This window comes from Asterias amurensis, chromosome 16, assembly GCF_032118995.1.
Source record: "Asterias amurensis chromosome 16, ASM3211899v1".
Lineage (NCBI taxonomy): Eukaryota > Metazoa > Echinodermata > Asteroidea > Forcipulatida > Asteriidae > Asterias > Asterias amurensis.
The window spans coordinates 4,202,073-4,220,845 of NC_092663.1; the positions used below are offsets into that span (position 1 = coordinate 4,202,073).

Here is an 18,773-nt window from a genome sequence, read left to right on the forward strand (position 1 = left end):
TCATAATAACCCTTTGAATCTCAGCAACAGTGGCAGGCTCAAACACAGATAGTCTACACTCTGGTTGCAGATGTGGCAATGTCTGCGGCACGTTGTAAGGGACTGATGAAAATGATGAGCGGATGTCTGAAATCTTGGTGACAAAGAATTTCTGGAACTCATTTGCTAAGTCCTGGTTATTGTAGGTGGATGGAAGGACAGGGGTTTTGGGTTTGAGCAACAACTTACCAATTATCTTGAAGAGCTTCTTTTGATCTCCTGAGGATTCTTGTACTTGAGATGAATAATGGATGATCTTTGCCTGGTTGATCAAATTCCTAACTACTTTACATTGGTTGCGATATTCTTGTCGTTGTATTGCCAATTTGCCATTTTTCCGCCACTTCCGCTCCAGTTGACGACAGATCTTTCTCGCTGTACGAATATCATCATTGAACCAGGAGACTTCAGTTCGGACCTTGACTGATCTCGTTTTCCAAGGTGCGTATTTATCCAAGATGTCACTGACTGTACTCTCATATTGGCTGACATAGGAATCCAAGCAGTCATGATCAACTTCTAGATTTGCTAAATGAGTGCCTATGTCGTGGAACACTTCGGGAGAATTCACATGTTTCCATTGTCGGCTCTTTATAGTGACGGTTGGGACTTTGGGCTTGTGTATGAGTGCCACGGCAGCTCCAGGCTGTATATTCCCCACGGAAAGGGTATTAGTGAGAAGACTGGTCTTTGACAACTACCGAAGGTGTACCTTCCCTTTAATGGGATGTTATTTGCCCAACGACCAGGGCACTATTGTGGAAAGCACATTGAGACAGTTATTGTGAAACGCGCTATTTAAGAATTTGTTACTTCTTGTTTCTCTAAATCTCTTTCTACTTTTGTTTGATTTTGCAGGACCTGTCAATAGAGCTTATTCAGAATAAATCCATTGATGTACTTTTCACCGAGCCTCTAAGATTTGTCTCTGACTTGGAGTTCAGGTTAAAGACAAATCCCACTGAGAATACTCCTCTACAGTTAGACTACTTGGGGTGTCTTGAACGTAGGTTTACATTATCAGAGTGGAAAATGTTTAGTCGTGGTCGGGCAGATATGAGCACCGAACTCAAGCTCTGGTGTTTCTGATCAGCAGAGTGTTGATTTGAGTACGGGTCGTGACACTTGTATCTTGTACACTTTACCATTTTTGCTTCGTCCTTTTAGGACGTAAAGCTGTAGGTCCCATGTGTTGTGAATGTTGGGAACTTAGTGCACTTATGGTCAAGAGAATGGGTTGGCCCGTTGTTCCTGGAGTCGATTTTACAAAGAGTTTCACTAGTCCTAGGAGATATATACACTTTCGGAACAGAAAAAAAAAATAAAAGTTCACATAATTTACAAATAACTTACAGGGTTTACAGAAGGTAATGGTTAAAGACTTCTCTTGAAATATTATTCCATGAAATGCTTTACTTTTTGAGAAAACATTAAAACAATTATCAATTCTTGATATTGAGAATTACGGATTATAGTACTACATGTATAACACATGTCATGACACGGCGAAACGTGCGGAAACAAGGGTGGGTTTTCCCATTATTTTCTCCCAACTCCAATGACCGATTGAGCCTAAATTTTCACAGGTATTGTATAAACAAGTTGTGATACACGAAGTGTGGGCCTTGACTACTGTTTACCGAAAGTGTCCAATGGCTTTAAGACTAGTCTCTACTCTTTGTGGTATCCACCCCTGGTTTGATCGGCTGCATTTTGCGCCACATCAACTTGTAAACCATTACAAAAGATATTTTACACAGTTTCACTTGAGGTTTCTGACTTTTAATTTTGTCCTTACTTTCATAGGTATCTAGCCCTATCTATTGGAAAATGAGTGCGTCACAAAATTCAATTTGACATTAGACCTTGCCTTTTAAAAATTTAAAACAGTTGCATTTATACCTCAGGTCATTATGGTTGGTGAACAGTTTGCAACTGTATGAAGTTCCAACTTTGCTAAAAAAATAAATCAGTCACCTCTTTAAACTCGCTTCTCACTGAAACTGGTTTTATCTGTTGCCATAGCGATTTATGGGACAACGCCAGAACTTACCACATCAGGGTCTGCTACCACAGGTTTGTCTCAGACGTGATTCTTAAGAATGTGTTTTGGTTCATCTTTGGGTCGGGCCGTAATTTACCCACAACTTTGCTCATTTTGACATTTTTCACATTAAGATTGATGTAAGTTTTCAAAAAAAATTTCAGGTTGGATTATTTCAATACAAATTTTCACATTCATTCATATTTGGATTTTTTTCAACTTTTGCCATTTTCACATTTCAGTTGATACAAATTTTCACATTTGTTCATGCTTGGATTATTTAAACTTTCTACATTTAAATGATTAAAGTGTTCACGTTTTTGTTCACTCATTTTGATTATTTAAACATTTTGACATTTTCACCTTTAAATTTATTCATAATTGTTTTGATTGTTTAAAGTTCAGGGCTCGAAATTAACACTGGACTGTTGGAGTCGGGCCTGTTCATACAGGCATGAAATCTTCCTAACTCTTTCCAATTTCTGACTGGTAAATTCACCTGTGACACTTAAAGGATTTGGGTACTTTTTGTTTCACAAAACACAACGTCGACAGATTAACATTAAACTTACACCATTTGAAGAAATATAATGATAGTAGAAAGCATATCGTCAAATATCACTTGCTGAGGTGCTGTAGTTTTTGAGAAATGAGTAAACCAATGTCATGAACTTACGCTTTTACATGCTTAAATAATATTTGTCTCATGATCACCGAGACGAAAAAGGAAGCTTTCTACTATCATTATCTTCAAACTGTGTAGGTTTAATGTAAATCTGTGGACATTGTTTTTTGTCCTACAAAAAGTACATGTATGTAGACCCTTTAATCAGTTGTAGTATATTCATGCAACGTAAGGATGTTACGTAATATTTACTAAATCAGGAAAAATTATTTTGACTTTTTGTTTAATTATAATCCTTTGAGGTTTTTTAATCATTTGGTTTTATTCATCTTTTTACAATTTATATTTTGTACTTTAATACTAAGATCTTTAAAGACACTGGACACCTTTGGTAATTGTCACAGACCAGTCTTTTCTCACTTGAGTATTTCAACATATGCATAAAATAACAAACCTGTCAAAATTTGAGCTCAACTGGTCGTCAAAGTTTTGAAATAATAATGAAACAAAAAACACCCTCATCACACGAAGTTGTGTGCTTTTAGATGCTTGATTTCAAGACCTCAAATTCTAAATCTGAGGTCTCAAAATCAAATTCATGGAAAATTACTCTTTTCTTGAAAACTACGTTACTTCAGAGGGAGCCGTTTCTCACAATGTTTTATACTATCAACCTCTCCCCATTACTTGTTACCAAATAAGGTTTTATGCTAATAATTATTTTGAGTAATTACTAATAGCGTCCACTGCCTTTAAATCTTTAACGGCTTTATCACTTTTGTAATAATTTTGATATTCATGTTTTAATTTTATCCTTTGTCATCATGGATTGGTCTTCCTTTTGGGAAGGGCATGTGGTCATAATTTTAAATTTGTTAAACGTTTATGATTAATAAAGGATGACTACATTTTTTAATTGATTTTATTTGAGTCTCATTTGCATGTTGTCATTGTCATATAATTATAAAAGATTCATAGCCACCCATATTGATTCTGAAATAGAAACTTTGATTGGCTGTTATTTTCCCGCTTCTTTCTGGATCCTTCCCTTAATCCCTTTCCCCTCTCTTTTTCTATAAATGGATATGTATTTGTTTGTACTTGTTTAAACCTCTGAAGAAGGTCCGGTTTGGATTGAAAGCTAATGCCATCTACCCTATTCATTATAAAAGATTGCATATTATTGCATGAACGCCACTCTGATTGCATACACTTCATTGAGATCATTTGACAATTTCTTGCTCGCTTTACTAAACAGCAAAATCACAGAAACCCATTTCAGTAAGATTTCAGTCACTTAAACTTGTGAAGTTGTTGTTTTAAAATTCCAGAAGAGCCTCTTACAACCGTGGTAACTACTACAGAGGGAGCGACAACAACTGTTGTAACTACTTCACCTGAACTGACAACAACAGAAAAAACAACAGTCATCAGCACAACAGGTACAAATGGTCACAACTTCATCTGTCTAAATATTTTATTTTGTACAACTCTAAAATTTTGAAAATTAGTATTACATTTTTGTTTATTTTAAAGCCATTATACACTTTTGGTACAGAAAAAAAAAAGTTCACAGATTTACAAATAATTTACAGGGTTTACAGATGGTAATGATGGAAGACTTCTCTTGAAATATTATTCCATGAAATGCTTTACTTTTCGAGAGAACATAAACAACATCAATTCTCGGTAGCGAGAATTACAGATTTATTGTAAACACATGTCATGACACGGCGAAATGTGCGGAAACAAGAGTGGGTTTTCCCGTTATTTTCTCCCGACTCCAATGACCGATTGAGCCTAAATTTTCACAGGTTTGTTAAGTTGTGATACACGAAGTGTGGGACTTGGACAATAATGTTTACCGAAAGTGTATAATGGCTTTAACCAGCAAGTGGTACTTTTAGTACTATGTTTTTTAGCTTTCACGAATGTTAAGACATTTAAGTTTTTCCTTTTTATTTTTTGAGCAGACAATCAGCTTATTGAATTGAGTTTATATTAATCAGGTTTTCAATAACATCTTTGTTTTATCTATAAGCTCTCGTTTTATTTTGTTTTCTTTTGTAGAAGAGCCAACTACAACTGTGACAGTAACAACAACTGTTACCACTCGGGAAACAACAGCTGTTCCGTCAACTACTGGTACACCAATCACCACAGAAGAGGTTATTACTACTATTGTAACTACCTCTCCAGAGGCAACAACAACTGAGGAGACAACTACTGTACGCACCACTACACAGCCAACAACGACTGGTAAGAATTTCACTTGTATATGTATACCTTAAAATGACTTGAGAGTTTAAACTTAGCTCGATGCTCAGGCGTTAGTTTAAAATCCCGTCATTTCATTTTCCAGAAGCCCCAACAACTACTGAAGCAACTACCACTCGTGTGACAATCACTGCAGCACCTACAACTTCTGTCCCTTCTACAACAACTGAGGAAGTCAGCACCACGGTTGTGACAATTTCTCCAGAAACAACTACAAAAGAGATAACCACTGTGACCTCCACAGCTGGCCCGTCAACCACACCTGAAGAATGTGCTGAGGACCTTGATGATTATGACAAAGTGACAGTCTCAAGAGGAAATTCTGACAGCTCTTCACCGGTTACACCCGATCAATGGTGGAAACCAGACAGTCCTTCAAAAACCACTCGTTATCCTCATGAGGGATCACACTTGATTGTGACCTTCGACCCAAGAAGTACAGTTACATCTGTAATTGTCACAAATGAAGAAGGAGTGTCTGAGGAAGTCACCATTGCCTTTGAGTTTCAGCCAAGTGACCGTGCTAAATACCTACCACTTGCCAATGAAGCAAATTCAAACATCTTTATCGGAAACACTGACACCAAAATCTCTTTACCATCAAGCTTGCCATTCATAACAAGACTGAAAGTATACCTTGTTAAACCAAATCCTGATTCAAGTTATAAAATAGTCTTCAACGGCTGTGAAGAGACAGGTAATTCCAATCTTCAAGCTAACTTTTAAATGATAGGGAAATATTCATGTAAATTATCTCAGTTAAGATTTTTCCTCCTCATCTTTAAGAGAACAAATGCCTGCTTTTCACATTTGTGTGGCGTTTTAAATTTCAGTTTCTACCAGCACGGAGGTGTTCAGTTCTACTGTCAGCACTACACGTGAAATCACAGCCGCACCCACAACTACAGGCACACCTACAACCACTGAGGTGATCACTACCACTGCTGTACAAACCACCACTCCAGAAGCAACAACTACTGAGGAGACAACTACTGTACGCACCACTACACAGCCAACAACTACAGGTAAGATTGAAGTTATTCGCTTTAATACACTTGGAACAAAGTCAAAATACTTACCATTGCCCCATCCCAAGGTCTGATTTCACCTGTTATACATAATCATCTGTTTTTCCAGAAGCCCCAACAACTACTGAAGCAACTACCACTCGTGTGACAATCACTGCAGCACCTACAACTTCTGTCCCTTCTACAACAACTGAGGAAGTCAGCACCACGGTTGTGACAATTTCTCCAGAAACAACTACAAAAGAGATAAGCACTGTTAGCACAACTGCAGGTAAGCTTAAAGCCACTGGACACCTTTGGTAATTGTCAAAGACCAGTCTTCTCATTTGGTGTATCTCAACATATGCATAAAATAACAAAACCTGTGTAAATTTGAACTCAATTGGTCGTAGAAGTTTCAAGATAATAATGGAAGAAAAAACACTACTGTCACTCTAAGTTCTGTGCCTTCAGATGTTGATTTCGAGACCTCAAAATCTAATTATGAGGTCTTGAAATCAAATTCAAATATTTAAGTAGAACATTACATTTTTCTCAAAAACTACATGTATGCTACTTCAGAGGTGAGAGCCGTTTCTGTCAACAGCTCTCCATTGCTTGTTACATACCAAGTAAATTTTATATGCTAACAGTTATTTTGAATAATTACCAATAGTGTCCTAGGCCAGTGCCTTTAACCCTTTAGCCCGCATAACGCCCGGAGGCGCCCTGCGTATGACCACGCATACCGCCCGCACGCGCCCGCGCAGTTTGACTTGGTGTTATTTGAGTTATACACATGCGATTATAACGCAGCAAACAGCCGTAGATAGAGCGCGATCTCAAGATGTCAACAGTCTAAAAATAGCACATGGTCCACATAAGAAAAAATGACGTAAGGTTCAAAGGTCGAAAGTCATTTTATACTCAAACAACGCATGTATGAGTGGGTGCTTTTTCTCTGTGTGTAGCTGTACGTTTTCTCTGTGTAGCCGGATCGTATAGGAAATGTACCACGTACTACGCGCGCATGTACACAGTAATGATAGTCTCCAGCTTGTTTCGCGTCAAACTTTCTGGTGTTTTTACACATGGAATACCGCGATTTGAAAGGATTTTACAAAAAAAAAAAAAAAAAAATTACAAAAGATTTTAGGTACAGAAGGTATCTGTTGATAACAGAGGCATTCATTTTCATTTCTCAAGGTATGTTGTGATTATTTTCAACCACTTATCGTAGCTTTGTTTTCCTGTCGGACGACAGTAAAGTTGAGAAAACTTGTGTGCACAACTTTCCACGTAAACAAACCTTCACTTGATACGCAAACAATGTTTTCAATTTTTTTTGTATCTCTCTTATGTTTCCAACCTGAAAGCTTGAATTTTGTGAGACAAACAAAGCAACTGTGACAATCATCCAAAAGATAATTTTATCCTCTACAAAATAAACTCAACTTGTAACACGAGAAAATAATCACACCGACAGTTATCCGACGTTTTTTTGGATAGGGCCGGAAATCGATTGAATTTTCCTAGCGCACTAAGGAGCGTGTGACATTATGTTCAATGTTGCGTGCGTGCTAAAGGGTTAAACAATACCAAGCAAATGTCTTATCTCAAAGTACTGTGTATCTTTAAATAATCAGGGGAAAAATTCAAATGATTTATTCTTTTAGTTCCTTCAACTACTGAGGTTGAGACAACTGTAGCCACGACTACTGGAGCAACAACAATTATCACAACTGCATCGCCAACAACGACTGGCGAAGTCACAACCACAGAGGCTCCAACAACAACTGAAGAAGCTTCTACGACCATTGTTTACACAACTACTCCTCAGGGAACGACAAAAGAGGCCACAACAATTGTGACGACCACTACAGCGGCAACAACTTCTGGTAAAACTCGTTGTTGTGATACTCGTTTGAACAATCACAGTATACAAAAGCTCCATTATGAATTTCCAAGTTTTGCCACAAAACCTTGGAAGGTATACGTCCTTTTTCAAAAGTGGGTGTGTTTACTTTGCATTACTTTGGGGCAGTCTGCAGCCATACTATTTTGTGCATGATCTAATTGAGATCCAATTGACTTGAAAATCAATGACTTAATCCATGTGTACAAACCTCCCAGACAGCTCCGCTCCTCAAACAACTTGCTCCTGAACGTTCCACGTTGCCTGCACTCCTGGGGTGATCGCTGTTTTTTCACATGCCGGGCCATGTCTTTGGAATAGCGTCCCACTTCAACTCAGAAAAGCAGATACTTGTTCCAAATTCAAAAATCATCACAAAACATATCTTTTTCGCAAACTTTAGCCTCCAAACTTTTGGTTGTCTGGTGTCATTGTGTATTAGCAGAGTTGTTGTTTTTTGCACCAGGAGTGTCATCATTGACAGACATGGCGCACTAGAAATGTCCATCATTATTATTTTTATTAATTAAAGGCAGTGGACACTATTGGTAATTGTCAACACTAGCCTTCACAGTAGGTGTATCTCAACATATGCATAAAATAACAAACCTGTGAAAACTTGAGCTCAATCGGTCATCGAACTTGCGAGATAATAATGAAAGAAAAAACACCCTTGTCACACGAAGTTGTGTGCGTTTAGATGGTTGATTTCAAGACCTACCTCAAGTTCTAAATCTGAGGTCTTGAAATCAAATTCGTGGAAAATTGCTTCTTTCGTGAAAACTACTTTACTTCAGAGGGAGCCGTTTCTCACAATGTTTTATACCATCTATCTATCCCCATTACTCGTCACCAAGTAAGGTTTTATGCTAATAATCATTTTGAGTAATTACCAATAGTGTCCACTGCCTTTAAGTGTTTGGAAAAAGAATTAAAATGTACACACATAGTAGTTCATATAGCTTCCCCGGTCTGCCCCAGGTACTTTCAAATAGCTTTGACGTCATTCTAGGGGCTCACTCCGGTCAGCCTCAACTGCCCTGCCTGTGGAGTGGGTCACTTGGGGGCTGGCCCCAGGTGCATGATACATGTATCACTACGAGTGGGCGTTTGATCATTTGATTATCTCTTGTCAGGGGCTCACCCGAGTGAGCAGCTTGGGGTCGACACAGGGAAGCTAATCAAAGCACCCATAGATAACAGGTGTGAATTGCCAGAGGAAAAGGATGTTCTTTTCTTGCTTCTTTCTCGTAATGAGTTATCTGCAGATGAACGAATGTGTGGGTTGCCTGTTGATTGAAATCCTGGGTTTATCGACAAAGTTTCTTGTGTTTTTAGGCAAGACACTGAATTATTAATGTGTGGTTCCTTGGCTGTGGTAAGAGTAGCTGTCTTGTTCGCATTTGGCGCCTTACAAATGTCTTACTATTATAGACGATGTGACCTGTGACATCACATGTTTACAAAAGAGCCACAGAGCCCGGACTTCCTGCAGTCATGATTTGTACACAGCTCAATGGAAGAAAATATAAAATCTTATATTTTATGGAGATTGCACTGTCTAATTCTTATAAACTTTTGATATGATGAAAGGGGGCACATCTCCAAACTTGTCCAGCTTTTACTTTCATAACTTTTTGTTTATGTGGAAATTACGACACAAAATGTAAACTTTCCCATAGGATCTGTGTAGTACAGTGCCTGCCATGAATACTTAAAGAATGTACAAGGTCACACTTATTGTAAACAAAGGTCAAATGGTCTATAGTGAAATTGACTGGGTAAATTTTTAAATGATTTTGGGGTTGAACAAAGATTTTACTAGAGTGGGATTCGAACCAACGGTTTCCGAACCAACATGCCGGCGCTCTACCAACTGAACTATCTATGCTATATTGGCGGTGTCTCTATTTTGTCAATATCTTTGTTCTTGGCAGCCAGTCGGAAGCCATGCAACCGTTACCATATTGCCAGGGATCTCACACAAATTACGATACAACCTGGGAAGCGGCAGCCAGGGCATCCAAGTAATAAAGAAGTTTTAACAGCTTTATTTACATCATGATAGAGTCGCTTTGATGCCCTCCGCCTCCTTGCATCCTCTACATTTTTCATTCTTTCTACGTACACAAGAACATAACATATTGATGCTGGTTGGCTGTTCATTTGAGAGTAATAATGACTTTTCAAACCCCGGTAGAGTAACCAATTTAAAAACTGTTTTGTGACTTCCAGAAGCGCCAACAACAACCATAGAGAGTACCACTCGTGTGACAACAACTGAAGCACCTACAACTTCTGGTCCTCCTTCAACGACTGAAAAAGTCAGCACAACAATTGTGACAACCTCCCCTGAGGCAACCACCACAGAGACAATCATTGTGGAGACAACAACAGGTAAAATGTCAATATTCCTAGACCTACATTGTAAAAAAGTTTAAAGTTCATTAATTGTCTGGACAGATTTGTTGCCCTCTTGTGTTTATACATGTATAAGGCAAGCTTTGCAGAAATACCAGTTAGTAAAGTCATTTTTACAATTTAATTAACATCGTAGGCGAAGCGACTACAACTGCTGTAACTACACGTGAAATCACAGCCGCACCCACAACTACAGGCACACCTACAACCACTGAGGTGATCACTACCACTGCTGTACAAACCACCACTCCAGAAGCAACAACTACTGAGGAGACAACTACTGTACGCACCACTACACAGCCAACAACTACAGGTAAGATTGAAGTTGTTCTCTTTAATACACTTGGAACAAAGTCAAAATACTTGCCATTGCCCCATCCCAGGGTCTGATTTCACCTGTTATAATTATCTGTTTTTCCAGAAGCCCCAACAACTACTGAAGCAACTACCACTCGTGTGACAACCACTGCAGCACCTACAACTTCTGCCCGTTCTACAACAACTGAGGAAGTCAGCACAACGGTTGTGACAATTTCTCCAGAAACAACTACAAAAGAGATAACCACTGTGACCTCCACAGCTGGCCCGTCAACCACACCTGAAGAATGTGCTGAGGACCTTGATGATTATGACAAAGTGACAATCTCAAGAGGAAATTCTGACAGCTCTTCACCGGTTACACCCGATCAATGGTGGAAACCAGACAGTCCTTCAAAAACCACTCGTTATCCTCATGAGGGATCACACTTGATTGTGACCTTCGACCCAAGAAGTACAGTTACATCTGTAATTGTCACAAATGAAGAAGGAGTGTCTGAGGAAGTCACCATTGCCTTTGAGTTTCAGCCAAGTGACCGTGCTAAATACCTACCACTTGCCAATGAAGCAAATTCAAACATCTTTATCGGAAACACTGACACCAAAATCTCTTTACCATCAAGCTTGCCATTCATAACAAGACTGAAAGTATACCTTGTTAAACCAAATCCTGATTCAAGTTATAAAATAGTCTTCAACGGCTGTGAAGAGACAGGTAATTCCAATCTTCAAGCTAACTTTTAAATGATAGGGAAATATTCATGTAAATTATCTCAGTTAAGATTTTTCCTCCTCATCTTTAAGAGAACAAATGCCTGCTTTTCACATTTGTGTGGCGTTTTAAATTTCAGTTTCTACCAGCACGGAGGTGTTCAGTTCTACTGTCAGCACTACACGTGAAATCACAGCCGCACCCACAACTACAGGCACACCTACAACCACTGAGGTGATCACTACCACTGCTGTACAAACCACCACTCCAGAAGCAACAACTACTGAGGAGACAACTACTGTACGCACCACTACACAGCCAACAACTACAGGTAAGATTGAAGTTATTCGCTTTAATACACTTGGAACAAAGTCAAAATACTTACCATTGCCCCATCCCAAGGTCTGATTTCACCTGTTATACATAATCATCTGTTTTTCCAGAAGCCCCAACAACTACTGAAGCAACTACCACTCGTGTGACAATCACTGCAGCACCTACAACTTCTGTCCCTTCTACAACAACTGAGGAAGTCAGCACCACGGTTGTGACAATTTCTCCAGAAACAACTACAAAAGAGATAAGCACTGTTAGCACAACTGCAGGTAAGCTTAAAGCCACTGGACACCTTTGGTAATTGTCAAAGACCAGTCTTCTCATTTGGTGTATCTCAACATATGCATAAAATAACAAAACCTGTGTAAATTTGAACTCAATTGGTCGTAGAAGTTTCAAGATAATAATGGAAGAAAAAACACTACTGTCACTCTAAGTTCTGTGCCTTCAGATGTTGATTTCGAGACCTCAAAATCTAATTATGAGGTCTTGAAATCAAATTCAAATATTTAAGTAGAACATTACATTTTTCTCAAAAACTACATGTATGCTACTTCAGAGGTGAGAGCCGTTTCTGTCAACAGCTCTCCATTGCTTGTTACATACCAAGTAAATTTTATATGCTAACAGTTATTTTGAATAATTACCAATAGTGTCCTAGGCCAGTGCCTTTAACCCTTTAGCCCGCATAACGCCCGGAGGCGCCCTGCGTATGACCACGCATACCGCCCGCACGCGCCCGCGCAGTTTGACTTGGTGTTATTTGAGTTATACACATGCGATTATAACGCAGCAAACAGCCGTAGATAGAGCGCGATCTCAAGATGTCAACAGTCTAAAAATAGCACATGGTCCACATAAGAAAAAATGACGTAAGGTTCAAAGGTCGAAAGTCATTTTATACTCAAACAACGCATGTATGAGTGGGTGCTTTTTCTCTGTGTGTAGCTGTACGTTTTCTCTGTGTAGCCGGATCGTATAGGAAATGTACCACGTACTACGCGCGCATGTACACAGTAATGATAGTCTCCAGCTTGTTTCGCGTCAAACTTTCTGGTGTTTTTACACATGGAATACCGCGATTTGAAAGGATTTTACAAAAAAAAAAAAAAAAAAATTACAAAAGATTTTAGGTACAGAAGGTATCTGTTGATAACAGAGGCATTCATTTTCATTTCTCAAGGTATGTTGTGATTATTTTCAACCACTTATCGTAGCTTTGTTTTCCTGTCGGACGACAGTAAAGTTGAGAAAACTTGTGTGCACAACTTTCCACGTAAACAAACCTTCACTTGATACGCAAACAATGTTTTCAATTTTTTTTGTATCTCTCTTATGTTTCCAACCTGAAAGCTTGAATTTTGTGAGACAAACAAAGCAACTGTGACAATCATCCAAAAGATAATTTTATCCTCTACAAAATAAACTCAACTTGTAACACGAGAAAATAATCACACCGACAGTTATCCGACGTTTTTTTGGATAGGGCCGGAAATCGATTGAATTTTCCTAGCGCACTAAGGAGCGTGTGACATTATGTTCAATGTTGCGTGCGTGCTAAAGGGTTAAACATTACCAAGCAAATGTCTTATCTCAAAGTACTGTGTATCTTTAAATAATCAGGGGAAAAATTCAAATGATTTATTCTTTTAGTTCCTTCAACTACTGAGGTTGAGACAACTGTAGCCACGACTACTGGAGCAACAACAATTATCACAACTGCATCGCCAACAACGACTGGCGAAGTCACAACCACAGAGGCTCCAACAACAACTGAAGAAGCTTCTACGACCATTGTTTACACAACTACTCCTCAGGGAACGACAAAAGAGGCCACAACAATTGTGACGACCACTACAGCGGCAACAACTTCTGGTAAAACTCGTTGTTGTGATACTCGTTTGAACAATCACAGTATACAAAAGCTCCATTATGAATTTCCAAGTTTTGCCACAAAACCTTGGAAGGTATACGTCCTTTTTCAAAAGTGGGTGTGTTTACTTTGCATTACTTTGGGGCAGTCTGCAGCCATACTATTTTGTGCATGATCTAATTGAGATCCAATTGACTTGAAAATCAATGACTTAATCCATGTGTACAAACCTCCCAGACAGCTCCGCTCCTCAAACAACTTGCTCCTGAACGTTCCACGTTGCCTGCACTCCTGGGGTGATCGCTGTTTTTTCACATGCCGGGCCATGTCTTTGGAATAGCGTCCCACTTCAACTCAGAAAAGCAGATACTTGTTCCAAATTCAAAAATCATCACAAAACATATCTTTTTCGCAAACTTTAGCCTCCAAACTTTTGGTTGTCTGGTGTCATTGTGTATTAGCAGAGTTGTTGTTTTTTGCACCAGGAGTGTCATCATTGACAGACATGGCGCACTAGAAATGTCCACCATTATTATTTTTATTAATTAAAGGCAGTGGACACTATTGGTAATTGTCAACACTAGCCTTCACAGTAGGTGTATCTCAACATATGCATAAAATAACAAACCTGTGAAAACTTGAGCTCAATCGGTCATCGAACTTGCGAGATAATAATGAAAGAAAAAACACCCTTGTCACACGAAGTTGTGTGCGTTTAGATGGTTGATTTCAAGACCTACCTCAAGTTCTAAATCTGAGGTCTTGAAATCAAATTCGTGGAAAATTGCTTCTTTCGTGAAAACTACTTTACTTCAGAGGGAGCCGTTTCTCACAATGTTTTATACCATCTATCTATCCCCATTACTCGTCACCAAGTAAGGTTTTATGCTAATAATCATTTTGAGTAATTACCAATAGTGTCCACTGCCTTTAAGTGTTTGGAAAAAGAATTAAAATGTACACACATAGTAGTTCATATAGCTTCCCCGGTCTGCCCCAGGTACTTTCAAATAGCTTTGACGTCATTCTAGGGGCTCACTCCGGTCAGCCTCAACTGCCCTGCCTGTGGAGTGGGTCACTTGGGGGCTGGCCCCAGGTGCATGATACATGTATCACTACGAGTGGGCGTTTGATCATTTGATTATCTCTTGTCAGGGGCTCACCCGAGTGAGCAGCTTGGGGTCGACACAGGGAAGCTAATCAAAGCACCCATAGATAACAGGTGTGAATTGCCAGAGGAAAAGGATGTTCTTTTCTTGCTTCTTTCTCGTAATGAGTTATCTGCAGATGAACGAATGTGTGGGTTGCCTGTTGATTGAAATCCTGGGTTTATCGACAAAGTTTCTTGTGTTTTTAGGCAAGACACTGAATTATTAATGTGTGGTTCCTTGGCTGTGGTAAGAGTAGCTGTCTTGTTCGCATTTGGCGCCTTACAAATGTCTTACTATTATAGACGATGTGACCTGTGACATCACATGTTTACAAAAGAGCCACAGAGCCCGGACTTCCTGCAGTCATGATTTGTACACAGCTCAATGGAAGAAAATATAAAATCTTATATTTTATGGAGATTGCACTGTCTAATTCTTATAAACTTTTGATATGATGAAAGGGGGCACATCTCCAAACTTGTCCAGCTTTTACTTTCATAACTTTTTGTTTATGTGGAAATTACGACACAAAATGTAAACTTTCCCATAGGATCTGTGTAGTACAGTGCCTGCCATGAATACTTAAAGAATGTACAAGGTCACACTTATTGTAAACAAAGGTCAAATGGTCTATAGTGAAATTGACTGGGTAAATTTTTAAATGATTTTGGGGTTGAACAAAGATTTTACTAGAGTGGGATTCGAACCAACGGTTTCCGAACCAACATGCCGGCGCTCTACCAACTGAACTATCTATGCTATATTGGCGGTGTCTCTATTTTGTCAATATCTTTGTTCTTGGCAGCCAGTCGGAAGCCATGCAACCGTTACCATATTGCCAGGGATCTCACACAAATTACGATACAACCTGGGAAGCGGCAGCCAGGGCATCCAAGTAATAAAGAAGTTTTAACAGCTTTATTTACATCATGATAGAGTCGCTTTGATGCCCTCCGCCTCCTTGCATCCTCTACATTTTTCATTCTTTCTACGTACACAAGAACATAACATATTGATGCTGGTTGGCTGTTCATTTGAGAGTAATAATGACTTTTCAAACCCCGGTAGAGTAACCAATTTAAAAACTGTTTTGTGACTTCCAGAAGCGCCAACAACAACCATAGAGAGTACCACTCGTGTGACAACAACTGAAGCACCTACAACTTCTGGTCCTCCTTCAACGACTGAAAAAGTCAGCACAACAATTGTGACAACCTCCCCTGAGGCAACCACCACAGAGACAATCATTGTGGAGACAACAACAGGTAAAATGTCAATATTCCTAGACCTACATTGTAAAAAATTTTAAAGTTCATTAATTGTCTGGACAGATTTGTTGCCCTCTTGTGTTTATACATGTATAAGGCAAGCTTTGCAGAAATACCAGTTAGTAAAGTCATTTTTACAATTTAATTAACATCGTAGGCGAAGCGACTACAACTGCTGTAACTACACGTGAAATCACAGCCGCACCCACAACTACAGGCACACCTACAACCACTGAGGTGATCACTACCACTGCTGTACAAACCACCACTCCAGAAGCAACAACTACTGAGGAGACAACTACTGTACGCACCACTACACAGCCAACAACTACAGGTAAGATTGAAGTTGTTCTCTTTAATACACTTGGAACAAAGTCAAAATACTTGCCATTGCCCCATCCCAGGGTCTGATTTCACCTGTTATAATTATCTGTTTTTCCAGAAGCCCCAACAACTACTGAAGCAACTACCACTCGTGTGACAACCACTGCAGCACCTACAACTTCTGCCCGTTCTACAACAACTGAGGAAGTCAGCACAACGGTTGTGACAATTTCTCCAGAAACAACTACAAAAGAGATAACCACTGTGACCTCCACAGCTGGCCCGTCAACCACACCTGAAGAATGTGCTGAGGACCTTGATGATTATGACAAAGTGACAATCTCAAGAGGAAATTCTGACAGCTCTTCACCGGTTACACCCGATCAATGGTGGAAACCAGACAGTCCTTCAAAAACCACTCGTTATCCTCATGAGGGATCACACTTGATTGTGACCTTCGACCCAAGAAGTACAGTTACATCTGTAATTGTCACAAATGAAGAAGGAGTGTCTGAGGAAGTCACCATTGCCTTTGAGTTTCAGCCAAGTGACCGTGCTAAATACCTACCACTTGCCAATGAAGCAAATTCAAACATCTTTATCGGAAACACTGACACCAAAATCTCTTTACCATCAAGCTTGCCATTCATAACAAGACTGAAAGTATACCTTGTTAAACCAAATCCTGATTCAAGTTATAAAATAGTCTTCAACGGCTGTGAAGAGACAGGTAATTCCAATCTTCAAGCTAACTTTTAAATGATAGGGAAATATTCATGTAAATTATCTCAGTTAAGATTTTTCCTCCTCATCTTTAAGAGAACAAATGCCTGCTTTTCACATTTGTGTGGCGTTTTAAATTTCAGTTTCTACCAGCACGGAGGTGTTCAGTTCTACTGTCAGCACTACACGTGAAATCACAGCCGCACCCACAACTACAGGCACACCTACAACCACTGAGGTGATCACTACCACTGCTGTACAAACCACCACTCCAGAAGCAACAACTACTGAGGAGACAACTACTGTACGCACCACTACACAGCCAACAACTACAGGTAAGATTGAAGTTATTCGCTTTAATACACTTGGAACAAAGTCAAAATACTTACCATTGCCCCATCCCAAGGTCTGATTTCACCTGTTATACATAATCATCTGTTTTTCCAGAAGCCCCAACAACTACTGAAGCAACTACCACTCGTGTGACAATCACTGCAGCACCTACAACTTCTGTCCCTTCTACAACAACTGAGGAAGTCAGCACCACGGTTGTGACAATTTCTCCAGAAACAACTACAAAAGAGATAAGCACTGTTAGCACAACTGCAGGTAAGCTTAAAGCCACTGGACACCTTTGGTAATTGTCAAAGACCAGTCTTCTCATTTGGTGTATCTCAACATATGCATAAAATAACAAAACCTGTGTAAATTTGAACTCAATTGGTCGTAGAAGTTTCAAGATAATAATGGAAGAAAAAACACTACTGTCACTCTAAGTTCTGTGCCTTCAGATGTTGATTTCGAGACCTCAAAATCTAATTATGAGGTCTTGAAATCAAATTCAAATATTTAAGTAGAACATTACATTTTTCTCAAAAACTACATGTATGCTACTTCAGAGGTGAGAGCCGTTTCTGTCAACAGCTCTCCATTGCTTGTTACATACCAAGTAAATTTTATATGCTAACAGTTATTTTGAATAATTACCAATAGTGTCCTAGGCCAGTGCCTTTAACCCTTTAGCCCGCATAACGCCCGGAGGCGCCCTGCGTATGACCACGCATACCGCCCGCACGCGCCCGCGCAGTTTGACTTGGTGTTATTTGAGTTATACACATGCGATTATAACGCAGCAAACAGCCGTAGATAGAGCGCGATCTCAAGATGTCAACAGTCTAAAAATAGCACATGGTCCACATAAGAAAAAATGACGTAAGGTTCAAAGGTCGAAAGTCATTTTATACTCAAACAACGCATGTATGAGTGGGTGCTTTTTCTCTGTGTGTAGCTGTACGTTTTCTCTGTGTAGCCGGATCGTATAGGAAATGTACCACGTACTACGCGCGCATGTACACAGTAATGATAGTCTCCAGCTTGTTTCGCGTCAAACTTTCTGGTGTTTTTACACATGGAATACCGCGATTTGAAAGGATTTTACAAAAAAAAAAAAAAAAAAATTACAAAAGATTTTAGGTACAGAAGGTATCTGTTGATAACAGAGGCATTCATTTTCATTTCTCAAGGTATGTTGTGATTATTTTCAACCACTTATCGTAGCTTTGTTTTCCTGTCGGACGACAGTAAAGTTGAGAAAACTTGTGTGCACAACTTTCCACGTAAACAAACCTTCACTTGATACGCAAACAATGTTTTCAATTTTTTTTGTATCTCTCTTATGTTTCCAACCTGAAAGCTTGAATTTTGTGAGACAAACAAAGCAACTGTGACAATCATCCAAAA

At 39.3% G+C, this 18,773-nt stretch overlaps 1 protein-coding gene across 4 annotated transcripts in view; it reads left to right on the forward strand.

The window, feature by feature from the left end:
* Positions 1-18,773, forward strand: part of LOC139948994 (uncharacterized) — a 210,612-nt gene that overhangs the window by 166,411 nt on the left and 25,428 nt on the right. For 3 of the 4 annotated variants that reach the window (XM_071947379.1, XM_071947380.1, XM_071947382.1), the window contains 19 exons: positions 898-1,045; positions 2,065-2,115; positions 4,040-4,150; positions 4,779-4,967; positions 5,071-5,682; positions 5,819-6,010; positions 6,123-6,284; positions 7,669-7,890; positions 10,143-10,304; positions 10,465-10,641; positions 10,750-11,361; positions 11,498-11,689; positions 11,802-11,963; positions 13,348-13,569; positions 15,822-15,983; positions 16,144-16,320; positions 16,429-17,040; positions 17,177-17,368; positions 17,481-17,642. In XM_071947379.1, the coding sequence (XP_071803480.1) occupies positions 898-1,045; positions 2,065-2,115; positions 4,040-4,150; positions 4,779-4,967; positions 5,071-5,682; positions 5,819-6,010; positions 6,123-6,284; positions 7,669-7,890; positions 10,143-10,304; positions 10,465-10,641; positions 10,750-11,361; positions 11,498-11,689; positions 11,802-11,963; positions 13,348-13,569; positions 15,822-15,983; positions 16,144-16,320; positions 16,429-17,040; positions 17,177-17,368; positions 17,481-17,642 (4,519 nt within the window). The remainder of the gene's footprint in view (positions 1-897; positions 1,046-2,064; positions 2,116-4,039; positions 4,151-4,778; positions 4,968-5,070; positions 5,683-5,818; positions 6,011-6,122; positions 6,285-7,668; positions 7,891-10,142; positions 10,305-10,464; positions 10,642-10,749; positions 11,362-11,497; positions 11,690-11,801; positions 11,964-13,347; positions 13,570-15,821; positions 15,984-16,143; positions 16,321-16,428; positions 17,041-17,176; positions 17,369-17,480; positions 17,643-18,773) is intronic. The other variant, XM_071947381.1, reaches the window with a different exon arrangement.